This window comes from Bubalus bubalis, chromosome 1 (assembly GCF_019923935.1).
Source record: "Bubalus bubalis isolate 160015118507 breed Murrah chromosome 1, NDDB_SH_1, whole genome shotgun sequence".
Taxonomy (NCBI): Eukaryota; Metazoa; Chordata; class Mammalia; order Artiodactyla; family Bovidae; genus Bubalus; species Bubalus bubalis.
In genome coordinates, this window is record NC_059157.1 from 3,234,430 (window position 1) to 3,251,146 (window position 16,717).

At 44.4% G+C, this 16,717-nt stretch overlaps 1 protein-coding gene across 2 annotated transcripts in view; it reads left to right on the forward strand.

Annotated features, from left to right (window-relative positions):
• LOC102395814 (ubiquitin-conjugating enzyme E2 E2) overlaps positions 1-16,717 on the forward strand; it is a 380,425-nt gene that overhangs the window by 325,815 nt on the left and 37,893 nt on the right. For both annotated transcript variants that reach the window (XM_044948698.2, XM_025271924.3), the window contains one exon: positions 1,271-1,418. In XM_044948698.2, coding sequence (XP_044804633.1) covers positions 1,271-1,418 — 148 coding nt within the window. The remainder of the gene's footprint in view (positions 1-1,270; positions 1,419-16,717) is intronic.

Genomic DNA, 16,717 nt, shown 5'->3' on the forward strand with positions numbered 1-16,717 from the left:
TATACAGCCTTGTCATACTTCTTTCCCAATTTTGAACCAGTCAGTTGTCCCATATCTGGTTCTAATTGTTGCTTCTTGACCTGCATACATGTTTCTCAGAAGACAGTTGAAATGGTCTGGTATTCCCATCTGTTTAAAAATTTTCCACAGTTTGTTGTTATCCACACAGTCAGAATCTTTAGAGTAGTCAGTGAAGCAGAAATAGATATTTTTCTGGAATTCCCTTGCGTTCTTCAGGATCCAGCCAATGACCCTTGGATTATTTTGTCTAATAAAAGGTGTGTCTATAAGTCAGGATGGCCATCATCAAGTAGTCTCCAAGCAATAGATGCTGGAGAGGATGTGGAGAAAAGGAGCCCTCCTACACTGTTGGTGGCAATGCAGCTCGACACAACCGCTATGGAGAATGCAGCGAGGTTCTTAAAGAGGGATCCCACTCCTGAGTGTGTATCTGGAGAAAACCGTAATATGAAGACATTCATGCCCCCCAGTGTTCATAGCAGCACTGTTTACAATAACCCAGACATGGAAGCAACCTCAGTGTCCAGTATGTGTGTGTGTGTGTACGTGCTCAGTTGTGTCCAACTGTTTGCAACCCCACGGACTACAGCCCACCAGACTCCTCTGTCCATGGAATTTTCCAGGCAAGAATAATGGAACAGGTTGCCATTTCCTTTGTCAAAATGCCCAGAGGAAGAGATAAAGAAGATGTGGTTTTTAAATATATATACACACTCACACACACACACAATGGAATATTTTTCAGCCATATAAAAGAATGAAATAATGCCACATGCAGCTATATAGATGGATGTAGAGATTATCATATTAAATGAAGTAAGTCAGAGACATATCAGATGATATCACTTATAGGTAGAATCTAGAAAAAGTTGTACAAATGAACTTACTTACAAAACAGAAATAGACTTACAGACATAAAAAACAAACTTATGGCCACCAAAGTGGATTGGGGGTGAGGGGGAAGGATAAATTAGGAGATTGAAATTAACATACACACACTACTATATATAAAGTAGATCACCAACAAGGATCTACTGTATAGCACAGGGAACTCAATATTCTGTGATAACCTATATGAGTAAAGAATCTGAAAGAGAATGAATGTATGTGTATGTGTAACTGAATGACTTGACTGTACCCCTGAAACCAACACAACCTTATAAGTTAACTGTACTCCCAACAAAACTTTTTAAAGATGAAAGTAGATCAGCGGCGTGGCTGTTTACGGCAGCTGTGTGTTTTCTTCTAGGTCACCTTCCGCACCAGAATCTATCACTGTAACATCAACAGCCAAGGCGTGATCTGCCTGGACATCCTGAAGGACAACTGGAGCCCGGCCCTCACCATCTCTAAAGTGCTCCTGTCCATCTGCTCCCTCCTGACAGACTGCAACCCCGGTAAGATTCCCAGCGGCGGAGGGCTGGAGCCGCGCCAGGCTGCAGCGTCAGCCCTCGGTCCGCTGTTTACCACCAGGACCACCACTGGCACGGTTACTTTTATTATTATTGATTTTAAATTTCCATCATTTGTAACTCTTTTCTTTTTCAATGTAGTCCAGTCATTAGTCTTTTTAAAACCCATTATTTGCCAAAAAGGAGAAAGCACAGTGTGTAATCAGAGTGAATGAAAAATCATTTTATATGGGGAAGTGCATTTAAAGAATGCCTTACATTCTGCTGCCAAATCATAAATAGGAATTCAAATTGAATAGCCTAATCTTTAATTTGGAGAAGGAAATGGCAACCCACTCCAGTGTTCTTGCCTGGAGAATCCCATGGACGGAGAAGCCTGGTAGGCTGCAGTCCATGGAGTTGCACAGAGTCGGACACGACTGAATTGACTTGGCAGTCTTTAATTAGATGCCCACCAGAAGATGCTCATTTAAGAGATGAGGACTATTAAAATCTGACAACCCCTCAGGCAGCACCACAGAGAGGTCACCATTTGGCATTTTCATAACCGTGCGTCCTTACGAGCCGAGCCGTTAAGAGCCGAAAAGCTCCTGAGCTAGGAAACGCCAGGCAAGGCCGCAGGGCAACGCTGCCTCCCAGGGCCCGAGAGCAGGGCCGTGGCCATGCCCCGGGCCTGCTGGTGTGCTTAGGGTTAGGGTCTCCTTCCGGGTCTTCCTGGGTGTGTGAGTGCACGGCTCTGACCAGCTGCTTCTAGGTCAAAGACAAGCCAACTGACAATAGTTTATGTATCTGGGGATTTGGGGGGAAAATAATAGAAGTCCAAAGGTTTTTCATTGGGGTTTTCATCGATGTTCTCAGTGAGAAGTTCTTCTTTCAGTGTTTAATTAATAGTCTTAATACTTTTTGGGATTCCCTCTTCCAAGTTCAGGAAATTTCAGACAAGAGAGAAATGGCAAGTGGGAACTAGGGTCTCTCTTAGGACCCGGGCTGGTTAATAAAGCGTGTAGAAATTGTCATCTTTTCCATCTTTGTATGTTTGTTGTTTTTCAGTAGTAAAAAATTATTTTTAATGAAGACATTTAAAAACAGTTAGTTAAATTGTGGTATGTGTCAACTATATCTAACAAATCAATTCTCTTAACACCAAGAAACGAAAATATAATTGTGCAAGATTATAAAATGTTTTTTAGTTAATTTATACCAAATGCCAGATTGTGTAGTTCAACCGTGATGCACTAATTTAAAACTGAGCATACACTTTGTTCTTTCAGTCTCACTATTCCTGTTTCAGTCCCATTTGTTGATATGATGGTGTGTAACCTCATTCGGAGGTTGTGTCATCAAAACACTTTTCTTGTGTTTGGTATTTCCTTTGGGAAATGTTGCACCACAGGACTACAATCTGCCTCCCCACTACCCAGAAAGTAATTCTGGCGTTTGCTGATACTTGGAGGGCAGTGTTTTTTAGAGAAAAAATTTATTTTGAGAGGTAAGTCACTTATTCAAGAAACTTTTGGTGTCAAGTTATTATGCTGTACACCTTAAACTCAGTTTTGTGTGTCAATTATATCTCAGGGAAAGAAAGAAAAATAAATTTTTGAGACTCTACTATCTATGAGGCAGTTTTGACCACAAGGTAAATTTCTTATACATGGAATATACACAGAATAAGGCATCAGGTCACACTTAGGACACTTGGTGCTAAGAGACAGCCTTACCCTAGTGGGAACCACGTTAATGGAAATGGACCCATCACCCTGACTGTCCTCCTGCGTTCCAGAACAGCCTTCTCTCGGCAGTCGAAAGGTTTCTGTTCCATAAATTAGTTTCCTTTTTCTGTGTCACAGGAAATTACAGATACATTCCACAGGAAGAAAAAAAAAGCATTTATAAAAATCATCCTTGATGAAAACAAAATCACATAAACAGATTTTGAAGATCATGCTATGAATATTAAGAAAAAGCCTAAAGCTAACAATGTTCCTTAAGTTTCACCAACTAGAGATGGCTTACCTGGTATCATAGTAGAATCTTATCTGTAAAGTACATGGTAACAAACTAAATATTCATCCTTTAACACATAAAAAAGATTTCTAATTGGTACATCATTATATGTATATTTATGTTCACACTTCTAGAGTCTTAAAAAAAAAGTCACCCAAAACAAGTCAAAATGTCCATTGTTTTGTTCGGTGGGTTTATTTCACATTGTTTTCTGGTACCCTTCCCTCCGTTCTCTGTCAATTTTTTTCTCCAGATTTATGTTGAACTTGGGTCTGGCCTGTTTTCATGTGATCACAAGTGTAGGTTTAACAGGACATGAATGACGACTTTCCTGCACTGAATCCCTGCAGCTGTTTTCACACCAGAAATGCTGTCAGCTCAGAAGTAGGTTTTGCAATAAAGACACAGGTTTAACCAACTTTGTGAGGGCTATCATTCTTGTTCCTACATGAACTGGGGCGAGGGTGTCATCTTTTTTCATACTTTTCTCTTAATTTATATTTATCTCTTCCAAGAATTTGGCCCATTCAAAGCAAATGTTTCAGGGTAAGGCTACACACCCTGTCTTGCTTGATAGAGTCAGCAAATACAGATTTCAAAACCAGCTCCACTGTTTATTACCGGTGTGACCTTGTACCAGCCATTTAACTTTGCTCAGCCTCCATTTCTTGTATAAAACAGAGATTATCCTCAGCTGTACCTAAATCACAGGATTCCTGTGAGTTTAAAAGGAGATGATGTATGTGAAAACCCATTATAAACAGTAACGGGTTGCTTTTGATGTTATTTCCCAGAGTATTTAGGACTCCAGATGTACAAACATTAGATGCGATCCGAGCCCAGGAGGCTGCATTTAACCGAGAGAAGGTAGAATTGAAGACTCTCTCGCACACCACCTCCTGGGCAACTGACACGTTGGGATTTTTCACCTGAAGAAAGCCTAGTCCTGAATTCCTCCGTCCATAAACTGTAACGCTGTGTGATAGGAGTGCTGAGACCCTCTCATCTCTTGGGAAGCATCGCTCGGAGGGCGGTGTCGGACAGCGCGCAGGCCGTAGAGGGTGCCCCGAGCGCTCGGTCCCCGGGCCGTGGTGGGGGGTCTCCCTGCGGGCCTCCGTGGGCTGGCCACGCTTGGCAGGGGGCCCCTGGGCCCGACGCGGCGCCTGCTTGCCCAGGCAGGGCTGGCCGCCGGCGGGTGGCCGCGACCGCTGCCAGGACAGAGAGCCGGAGCGATAGAGGCTGGGAAGCCCGAAGCTCCGCAGCAGGGACTGCCCTGGCGGTCCAGGGGCCGAGACTCCGCGCTCGCATGTTGGGGGCTCGGTTTCCATCCCTGACTGAGGAACCGGCTCCTCCTGCTGCCACTAAAGATCCCTCATGCTGCAACCAAGACCCAGTGCAGCCGAAATAAATAAATAAATGTTTTTTCATAAAAACAAAGGTCAGCAGCAGCCTCCCGGCTCCCCTGACGGCGGTCCTGCACAGTGAGCACGGTTTCATCCAGGAGTCGCTGAAGTTTACACTTGTAAACACATCTCCATTTTTTCATGGAACGCTCCTATTTGTAAACACTCTGTCAAGCATATGTAACATTTAAGCTCTCTTCTACTTAATTTCATCTTTTAAAGTTTGTTTTTGCTGTTTTGTGGCTTTTTTCAAACACTTAGCTGTTTTAGCATATCCTTTATATAAAATCTGTTATTTAAAATCTGCGTGCGTAATGGTCTTCAGGCCTATAACTATTAATAATGGGTGCTTTCCCTCACACAAAACGAACTATCCTGAGGATACTGACAATTATGAAATAAAAAAAGGTCAGCAGTTTCCTGTCCCAGAGGCTTTATTCACAGAGTAGTGTCCAGAAATATTCATCTCTTTTTCATGAATCTTCGTATCATCTGGCATCGCTTTACTAATCTCAGTTCTCCTTTCTACTGCGCTCCTGTGGCTTTTGAAAGGGTTATGAACTTGTTTGATTCTTCCGTCGTTGCTGTTGTTTTTCCCTAAGTGCTGAAATGGGAGATACTGGCATTTCATAATCTGGGAAATTTTGGAAAGACAGCTTGGTGGTTATAAACTTTTTTGTTCCACACTCTGAGTTCATTTGTACCTAAGCCTCTGTCTCTGTTGCATGTTCTTAATAGAACCATCCAGGCCTTTTGTTGCTCTAAATTTCTGCTTAGCTGCTAAGCTCTCTCCGTGATTCTGACTGTGAGCATCAGATTACTGACTCCTCTCTGCCTCAGTCTTCTTGTCTGTAAAACAGGTTTAATGATAGTGCCTGCCTCAGGAGATGTCATGAGATTCTTGTCCTCTGATGAAGTTATTTGATTCATAATGTGATTTTGATGCTGCATTGTGAAAAAAATTCCCCCCAAGACATAGCTCTTAGGAGATAATCAGAAGTTGGAAAACAGAGTATTTGATATTGAGGAATTGTTGCCAGAAATTTTTAGGCATAAGAAAATGAAATGGCAATTATGAATTTTCTATACATGCTTTCCTTTTAAAGATCCATACTGAGTTCTTTGCAAATGCACCCTTTATCTCATCTGCGGTTACCTGCTTCAGACCACAGGCTGCCTGTGGACAGCCTGGACAGCAGGGCCCCGCATCCATAAACAGCCATGAGGTCCTCGACCTCCACTTCTCAAGCAGGCAGAGCTGCCCCGGCCAGGCCAGAAGGTGCTCTGAGTGCACCCACAAAAATCACACTCGCCCCCTCCCTCCATCACCTCCCAAATAAGAATCTGGGGTTGATTACTCCCAGTCTTTGATTTATGCAGATCTTCATTAGAACAAGTAGATCTAAGAACAGCAGCGAATTAACCCTCTGTCTTAACACAGCAAGGAAGCCGAGGGTGCACGCAGCGCAGTGTCGTTGGTAGGAGCTCTGGTCCTTGCAGACGGATTCAGTGGAGGAAGGAACCTCTCCCCATGGCCTGGCCACGGTGTTCCAACGCCCCTCTTCCCCAGCACCACTGCGCTTGGTTTCACATCTCTTACAGACTGTTCAATGTAAACAACAAATACAATCCTTATCCACCAGTTGTCTCAGATATCTTAACTTTGATCGTTATTAATTGCTTGTCTTTGACCTGGTTATGGTTGCATAGTAAATTGTGTTGCTATTAAATATTTAAAAATTTTAGTTGCTAGTGACTGCTGAGTGGTGGAGACAGGATTAATTATTTTAACACAGAGATGTTTGTGTCATTATTTACACTAAGGTGGTGAGCTGTTAGACTGATGAAAGCTACATAAATGGAATTTAAGAGGCTTCCATTGCTTACGACAGCAACACAAGCCTTTCTACTCCTGCACTTGAGAACTGGCAGAGAATAATTTATTTCACTGAAATTTAGAGAAAACTGCAAAAGTGATAACCTGCCTATTTTCAAAGCAGGCTATTTTAGCAGGAATGCCAAGAAGAAACGTTGATTTTTCTAAAACAGACATTACAGATGGCTGTGTAGACATCAGATTTCTTCTGATGCCTTTGACTTTTTATTCAAGCGAGAAACTTAAAAAGTAGACAGAGATGGTACAACATACGCTAACTTCAAGCTATTTTCTTTGTGAAAATTTGGCTTCCCTTTGAGAATGTTACCTGCTGAATTCCAAAAGTCATTCTAATCAGGACTTCCAAATATGGATATAGTCTATAATTTGCAATCATTAATCTTTTCGGACACCTTATACAAGAAAAACAAAGCTGTAGTTGTATGTAGTTAAATCAGTCTACCTGGTATTTTAAATACCAGGAGAGTAAATAAAGTCCACAAAATGTACTGTGTGCAGGGCCTCGGTTCTGGCTCAGGAGTCGCTGATGCCTCCTGGGGACCCTGCTCCCATGGCGCCCATAGGCTTACTCAGATCAGATTGGAAACATGCCGTGTAGGGTGTGGAGGCTGTAGAAAAACTGAGGCTTCATTGAGAAGGATGAATAAAATCGGGGTCTGTGCATCATTAAAGAAAATTAATATTTCAGTTGTGTGAATTAAGGAAGTTTCACAGAAATTATTCTATACCATCATAAATTAGGCTTAAAAAAACAGAAAATAACAATTCTGAGATATTCACCTTGATCTATATATTTATAAATGTGACAGATTGTTGCCCTACTTTGTCATTCTGTAGAAAGGCAGGCTTTATAGTTGTTTTACAAGGTATTTTGGTATTTAACAATGAAACTGAAAGATCCAGCAGGCTGTAGCATCTTGTCCAAGAATGACTTTCCAGGAAATACGGGATGATAAAGGAGAGTTTAAATTACCTAACCATGGGTTTAGACTTCGGATTGCCGTGCAGAGAAACAAATGAAAAGGATTCGTCTTTGAGACAGAGTTGGCAGGAAAGGCCTGGGGGCTTCAGCGTGTAGGTGAGAGGTGAAGGCACAGTGTGCTAACCTTGAGTGTTTCTCCTTGGTGTAAGTTAGTGTTTCTCTAACACAACCATCTCTTTGCTGTCTTTCCTAAACAGCCAAAGTGCCTAGGTTAAAAAGAACATTGGCTGTTTATTATTTTTTGATAGATCATTGTCCAAAAATCCTAACCTTCCAAAGCTTTGTTGCTTTCCTAGTTAAATCCATTGCCTTAGTAGGTCTGGTTCTTTTAAAATGGCAAAAACTAGGCTTTATCATATTTATTGACACATGGGAAGAGCTGAACTTAGAATGCGCCAGTGAAGTTTCACCTTCTCAACGTAAGCAAAGGGTGGTCGGGGAAGCTGCTGCCGGTGGTAGCGAGGAGAACACATCCTTACGTTTGGCATCGGCTGCTTCTCTGGCTTCCGCTTCCTTCTCTGACCAGGAGGAGCTGCTCTCCACGTTCCTAAAGTGGGGGGCGGACCCGGGGGGGCAGTCCAATCCGCTCTCTTCTCGACCATTATGAGGTCGTCCCCTCATCCTCTGTAAGGAGTCTGATTGGTGTGTCCTTGGACAGCGTGTCCAGTCAAAGTCTCATCATTTCAGTGCAGTTAAGAAGGTTAGCCTGATTAGCAGGCTTTTTTAATGAACTGTGGAAATTTTACAGGAGTGAAGACCCAATCCTTCTAAGCACTCATAGGAAACATTGGTAAATGTTTAGACTGGGCACCCTGGAGACTCTGCTTTATCAAGGAAAGGAGTGCAAGTGGGTTTTTCACATTCAGAAAAATAGAGAAAATGATTATAATGAACCCTAATGTATCCCTCACCTAATCTAGATTCAAAATGTACCTTTATATTGGGGTTGGGGTATCTTTACAGGTTAGCAAGTATGTTTTTAGACGGGCTGAGTAGTCTCAGATAGTACTGCTTTCTACAATTCATTTTCATGGTAACTCTTTTTAAAAAAAAAAAAGGAAACCGTCAGCTTCAGCACAGGTTTTCGTGCATAAATAGGATTAATACTCATTTCTGAAGGGTGCAGCATGTGTTGCGCCCTTCAGAAACGAATGTGGAAGGTAGGCCACTGAAGAAAGTCTTGTTTTATAAGGAGAAATGAAGATAAGCTATTTAAGTGACACCCGTTTCAAATTGTTAATGCTACCCTATTGTTATTAATATGGAAATTTTATAATTCTGAAAAGTGTAATAAAAGTCCTCTAATTGCCCAGAAACTCACTTGTGTGTAGACGAAACATTAGGTGATTTAATGTGTTGCCTTCTTAATTTGAGTATTTGAGATTGTGTTACCTTGGGAAAATATTGTGGTTAGGAAAGCCTGCAGACTTCACGGAAGCCCGCCAGCGTCCGGCCCCCTCACAGCTCGGGAGCCGTCCGTGCTTCCCCTGCTTGCTGCTTTCAGTATTTACTGGCTTTCTGGCCGTGTCGCATGCTCGTCGCAGCGCTCGGACCCTCACTGATCTGCAGGGTCTGTCCTTGAGGTGAGCGGGCTCTCGGGTCGCGGCTTGCAGGCTCCGTCCCTCCAAGGCGTGCAGGGTCGCAGTTCCATGACCGGGGACCGCAAGGCAGATCCTTGCCCACTGGGCCACCCGGGAAGTCCCAACTTCTTCCTTTCTAACTCACCTTCCAGTCAATATCTGACCCGGGCAAGGGGCGGTCAGTAACAGCACATGCAGAATTCTTATTCTAAAAAGAAGATGCTTCTAAAATGTAAGACTAATTATTCCTGCCCAACAGCAATAACGTCTTTCTCTTTTTCTCCTGTGTCTGTTTGTCCTTTAAGAGATCCTGGAGCCCAGCGCTTGTTATGGGTGTTGAATTTCTGGTTTGTGTCATGTTAGTGAGGACTTTGAACACCGAGCAGTATAGGCGCTCCTTTAAACCACAGGCACATGTCTTTCAATGACAGGTGTGTTCCTGGCGGAAAATAACAAATCACCATATTTTAGGTGTATTTGAAGAACCTTCTGCTGGAGAACATTCCATGAAGAAGGCAAGGGAAGCATTTTTAAACTTGAATGATGAATTCCCCATTTGTTTTTTCTTAAAAGTGCAAGAGTTTTTTCCCCCTAATGCAACACTGCCTTTTCCTATAAGCTAAAGTGATGTGAAAGTCGCTCAGTCGTGTCCGACTCTTTGTGACCCCATGGACTGTATAGGATTCTCCAGGCAAGAATCCTGGAGTGGGTAGCCTTTCCCTTCTCCAGGGTATCTTCCCAACCCAGGGATCGAACCCAAGTCTCCTGCATTGCAGGCAGATTCTTTACCAACTGAGCTGTCAGGGAAGCTCCCCCATCGCCCCAAATAAGTCATATTGTTTGTGACACTGAGGTGCCTGGGCCCATTGACAGCAGCCTGCTGCCGTGTGCCTGCGGGCAGGAGAGCAGGCGGGCCCTTGTGGGGTGACATCACGTCCCTGGAGAGCCCCTCCATCACCCCAGACCCCAGCCCCTGACTTCTGTGCAGACCAGCTCCCGCAGTGGAAACGCATTCATCCACCCTCTAATTCAGATCCACGAGAGAAATTTGTATAACGGAGAGGTTTTTTTTTTAACCGCACAGTCCCTTTTGTTGGCCGCACTGAGCCTTGGTTGCTGCGCACGGGCTTCCTCTCGTGGTGGCACATGGGGCTCCTCTTCATCGCGATGAGGGGCTTCTCACAGCAGAGATTTCTCTCTTACAGAGCCCAGGCTCTCAGCCCCCGGGCTTGTGGGATCCTCCCAGACCAGGGATTGAACCCGTGTCCCCTGCATTGGCACATGGATTCTTATCCACCATGCCACCAGGGAAGTCCAAGGAGATGTCTTTATATTGAGCTTTGGATGTCAGCATTGGGTTTTTAGAAGAAGAACTCTAGAAAACAGCACCCAGCTAGTGTATGAACAAATAACCCTGCTTCTCTGGGGCAAAGATACACAAAAGTGCCAGCCACCCTGGTCCTCCGTAGGATACATTTACTCTAGGAACGTGTTATCTAAGGAAAGGTCACATAAGGCTGGTGTGTTAACCCTAGCCCTGACCTCAGCCTTGTCCAGTATAATTCTGCGTCTGCAGAGAATGCATCTTTTCAATGGAGTCACATTCCAAATACCATGACTAGCTTAGACTTAGGGTTAATCACATCTAAGCCTCTGTTCAGTTCAGTTCAGTTCAGTCGCTCAGTCGTGTCCAACTCTTTGTGACCCCATGAACTGCAGCACGCCAGGCCTCCCTGTCCATCACCAACTCCCAGAGTTCACCCAAACCCACGTCCATCGAGTCAGTGATGCCATCCAGCCGTCTCATCCTCTGTCGTCCCCTTCTCCTCCTGCCCCCAATCCCTCTCAGCATCAGAGTCTTTTCCAATGAGTCAACTCTTCGCATGAGGTGGCCAAAGTACTAGAGTTTCAGCTTCAGCATCATTCCTTCCAAAGAACACCCAGGACTGATGGGAAGGATAAAAATGGTAGAGACCTAGTAGACGTTAAAGAGATCAAGAAGAGATGGAAAGAATACATGGAAGAACTGTATAAAAAAAGATCTTAATAAACCGGATTACTATGATAGTGTGGTTAGTCACCCAGAGCCAGACATTCTGGAGTGCGAAGTCAAGTGGGCGTTAAGAAGCACTGCTGTTAGTAAAGCTAGTGGATGTGATCAAGTTCCAGCAGAACTATTCAAATCCTTAAAGGATGATGCCGTCAAGGTTTTGCATTCATTATTTCAGCAAATCTGGAAGACCCAACAGTGGCCACAGGACTAGAAAAGGGCAATCCTCATCCCAATTCCCAAGAAGCATGGTACCAAAGAATGTGCTAGCCATCAGACAGTTATACTCATCTCCCATGCTAGGAAGGTCATACTTAAAATCTTACATGCTAATCTGCAATATTATGCAAACTAAGAACTTCCAGATGTCCAAGCTGGGTTTAGAAAAGGAAGAGGAACTAGAGATCAAATTGCAAACATTTGCTGGATTACAGAGAAAGCAAGGGAATTTCAGAAAAACATCTGTCTCTGTTTCATCGACTGCACTAACGCCTTTGTGTGGATCGTGGCAATCTGTGGAGAGCTGTTAGAGAGATGGGAATACCAGACCATCCTACCCGTCTCCTGAGAAACCTGTATGAGGGTCAAGAAGCAACCTGTTAGAACCCATATGGAACAACTGATTGGTTCAAGATCGAGAGGAGAGTAAAGAGGGCTGTCTGCTGTCACCCTGTTTGTTTAACCTAAACGCTGAGCACGTCATGAGAAATGCCGGGCTGGGTGAGCTACATGCTGGAATTAAGATAGGCGGGAGAAACATCAGCAACCTCAGATATGCGGATGATACCACTCTAATGGCAGAAAACGAAGAGGAACTAAAGAGCCTCTTAATGAGGGTGAAGTAGGGGAGTGAAAGAGCTGGCTTAAGATGAAATATTTTAAAAAAGCTAAGATCATGGCATCGGCCCCATCACTTCTTGGCAAATAGAAGGGGAAGTGGTGGAAGCGGTGACAGAGGTCCTCTTCTTGGGCTCAGAATCACTGCAGACGGTGGCTGAGCCGTGAAATCAGGAGATGACTGCTTCTCGGCAGGAAAGCTACGACAAACGTAGACAGTGGGTTGAGAATCAGACACATTACTCGCCCAACAGAGGTGCATACAGTCAAGGCTGTGGTCTTCCCAGGAGCCATAGGATGTGAGAGCTGGACCATAAAGAAGGCAGAGTGCCGAAGAATTGATGCTTTCAAACCATGGTGCTGGAGAAGACTCCTGAGAGTGCCTTGGACTGCAAGGAGACCAAACCAGACAGTCCTAAAGGAAATCAGTCCTGAATATTCACTGGAAGGACTGATGTTGAAGCTGAAGCTGCAGTATTTTGGTCATCGGATGTGAACAGTCGACTCACTGGAAAAGTCCCTGATGCTGGGAAAGATTTGAGGGCAGGAGAAGAGGGCGTCAGAGGATTAGATGGCTGGACAGCATCACCGATGCAATCAACATGAACTTAGGCAAACTCCAGGAGATGCTGAGGGACAGGGAGGCCTGGCGTGCTGCAGTCCATGGGGTCGGAAAGAGTCGGACACGACTGGGCGACTGAACAACAGCGACAATCACATCTGAGTTCAAAACAGCCTGTGTCCAATCTGGTAAAAGTTCTTAAGTGAAAGATGACTGTTCGTGGGAGGATTTTGTTTGCTTGTCTGTTCAGTTCTCTGGAAAGCTGATTTAAAGGCACAGTTATTGTAACTAGACAAAGAAGCCTGTGACTTATATGCAGAAGTTGCATTTGGGGAACTCAGTTCGGGCCACGTGTATCTTCATAGTGTGGATGAGGATACCTTGGGTAAAGAAAAGGGCTCTAGATGTATATACTCCTTGATTGTGTATCTGGAGTGGCTTTTTCTTTTTTCAGGTAGAATTATCTTTATTGTGTTTTCTTATAAAAATAATACTTACTTACTAAATTTTTCTTAAATCAACTGTCATTTAAAGAGAAGTATTTAATTTCCTTTTGAGGCTCTGCAAACTTCAGTTCAGTGGTGACGGTGGTGGTGGTTTAGTTGCCAAGTCCTGTCTGACTCTTTGTGACCCCATGTCTGTAGCCCGCCAGGCTCCTCTGTCCGTGGAATTCTCCAGGCAAGAACACTGCAGTGGGTTGCCATTTCCTTCTCCAGGGGATCTTCCCGACCCAGGAATCGAACCCAGGTCTCCTGCATTGCAGGCAGACGCTTTACCGTCTGAGCTACAAGAGAAGATTCAGTTCAGTGGGACTCAGCAAAGTGTATTTGTTCTTTAAGTTTGTCTCATCTGGTGTAAATTTGGACTCACTGACCTCAGCTCTTAGCCCTGGCTTTGACCTACTTCTCCTTAACACTCCCTGTGCCGATTTTCTTGTCCCTTAATATAAATCTAGACGTGGATCAGCAGTTGCTACCAGTTTTTGTTATCAAGTCTATTGCTGTCTCTGTAATAAAATCCTCTTAGTCTCATTAAAAAGCTGCTGTACATATCAACTTCTGATGGACATTCTCTTCATTTTACATTTGGAGAGTGTCACACAGGGGTTCTCCTTTTTAGAAATCAGCATTCATCTGTTTTTTCCTTAGAGAAGCATGTAGTGCATGGTGGAGTGGTCAGAACGAGCGCTTGTCCGTTTCTCCACTCTCCCCAAACTGAAGTCTTCCTCTACTAAAATCAGTTAATGAATGTATTTCTCAGTGTAAACTTTAGTAAATTTTCTGTATTTGAGGTGTGTTTCTCCCCCTAAATTATCTTCAGATCTCTGATGTCTAATGTTCTTTTGAATATTGGCTAAAGCTGTTGAAATTCCTGTTCCATCCTCGTCAGTGAAAGGCTCTGAAAACACAAATAAGAAATTGGAAAGTGAAGCAGACCCTTAATATAAACAGACACCATCTTTCCTCACATGGAAATGTGACTTTCACTTGGACTCTCTGTCCAGCCAGTGATTCAAAGACTGTCTTTCCCTTATTTGAGGGATTTCTGAAGAAGCAAGAACATTTAGGCTAGATTTTAATGAACTTTTTCTTGATTATTTCTTTTTTAAAATGTTTTATTTATTTACTGACTTTTCTTTTTGGCTGAGCCGGGTCTTGGCTGCTGCTCAGGTGTTCTCTAGCTGCAGGAAGCAGGGGCTGCCCTCTGGTTGAGGGGCACGGGCCTCAGTACTTGCAGTGCCCACGGGCTCAGTTGCTCTGCCGCACGTGGGATCTTCCCAGACCAGGGATCCAGCCCATGTCCCCTGCATTAGCAGGCGGATTCCTTACCACTGGACCGCCAGGGAGGTCCTCTTTAATTATTTCTTAAATTAAGATCATTTAAAGATAAAGATTGCAGTGATGAAAAAGGACTCGTTAATGCCCCTCAGTTCAGAGTAAAGCAAGTTTCGTTTTAAATGACAGGGAAAGAATTATGCAAGACTTGTATCTTTTGGGTCAAAGGTCTTTCCTGTTGCCCTAGATAACCTCTCCTGTGGGTGTTTTGTTTTGTCTTTAAAGTTTAGGGCCAGTAATAAGTGTCTCACTCTTTAAATGAGTCCTCTTTCCTTCTGTCGTCACATCTTTATTTTCACTCTGATCCTGAGGTAGTTCAGCACTAATTTAATGCTCAGGCACAATCGCTCCATTAACCCTTGAGATGATCCCCGCTGCTTTTCTACACCTCTGTCCACGCGCTTTATTATGACTTACTCTGTTTCTGTGGTAATTATTTTATTGAGCATAACTATTTTATTGCAAATCATTTGACTCTCTTTTGGCAGAGTGAGGCATATAATAAGAGATTAAAGTTTCCCTTGTGGTAGGTCCAGGGGGAACATTTCGTAATGTCCCAGCATTCTCTCCCTGGGTTTATTTACAGCTGTGTCAGGAGAGACATCACTGTGTCAGGCTTTGCTCAGCAGTTTCGTTCCAACAAGATGTATTTTTCCTGTCTGTTTTCCAGCTATCCTGTGGTCTTCAGGTCTCCACACACACGGAAAGGTTCTCGCTGTTATTCCAAGGCAGGGATTTGCTTCAGGTGTCTTTTCTACACTTAGAATATGTCTTAATGGAAATGATGAGATTGTTAAGTAACTGAAAATTGTCTGTGTAATTCTCTTAGATTTTCACTCTGTTCCACTTCTGAAACTCCAAGTTCTATTTCTTGGTTGGTTAATTTCTTTTGTAATTCAGACTTCCCTCCCCTACTCTGTCCATATCTATAATGCCGTGGTTTGTTAATACTCATCAGTAGATGGAATCATTCTAATGATATTTATTGTCAGAAACACCTGTACCTGCTTTTCAAAACACAGCATGGATTTTGCGGCTGCTGTTTAGTCGCTAAGTTGTGTCTGACTCTCTGTGTCCCCGTGGACTATAGGCCTCCAGGCTCCTCTGTCCATGGGATTCTCCAGGCAAGTATACTGGAGTGGGTTGCCCCGCTCTCCTCCAGGGGATCTTCCAAACCCAGGAATCAAACCTGCATCTCCTGCGTTGGCAGGCGGATTCTTTACCACTGAGCCACCTGGGAAGTGGATTTTTACTTTATGTAAATAGATTTGCTTTATGGATTTTACTTTATGTAAATTTTAAAAGTGAATATGTTTTTAAAACGTGATGGCTCATCAGGTAAAGAATCCTCCTGCCTATGTAGGAAACACAGATTTGATCCGTGGGTTTGGAAGATCCCCTGGAGGAGAGCGGGGCAGCCCACTCCCACATTCTTGCCTGGAGAACCCCATGGGCAAAGGAGCCTGGCGGGCCACAGGCCATGGGGTCGCACAGAGGAGGACACGACTGAGCGACTCAGCACAGCACAGCATGAAACGCCCTCCGGGATGGTGACTTGCATGCACACACCCGCCTCGGAAGGACCCACAGCCTGAGGCGTGGACCCCCCAATCACCCGATCACTTTTCTCCCCGTCCAAGTCCCCTTGTGGCTGTCACGTCCCCCTTTCAGCCGAGTGTGCAGGGAGGACCACCCTCTGAGAGCACTGACGTCGCCCGGGCAGCCGTGGGAGGCCCCTCTGTGACCTCACTGTCTGTGAACACTCTGTGCCCAGAGCATTTGTTGACGAAGCGGCTCTGTGAGAAAACCTGAGGGAAGAGTGGTCCTCTCCAGAGGGGAGCCCTGGACTTGCTCCTCCTCCTGCAGATAGAAACAGCCAATCCTGGGAGAGCCATGCTCCATCACTGCCTGGCCACAGCAGCTGGTCCATCACTGCCTTTGGAAGACCCTCCCACAAGCCCCCCCCCCGCTTCCCAGAGTCCTGATAGGAAGAGCAGTCACGAGGAAGTCAGCGAGCCACAGCCAGGGTTATCCACAAGGTAGTGTAACGCACATCGTCTTCTGAAAGAGAGTGGCTAGAGCTTCAGGAGCCCTTCCTTACTCATCTCTGACCTGCCGCCCTGAGCCCTGGGAC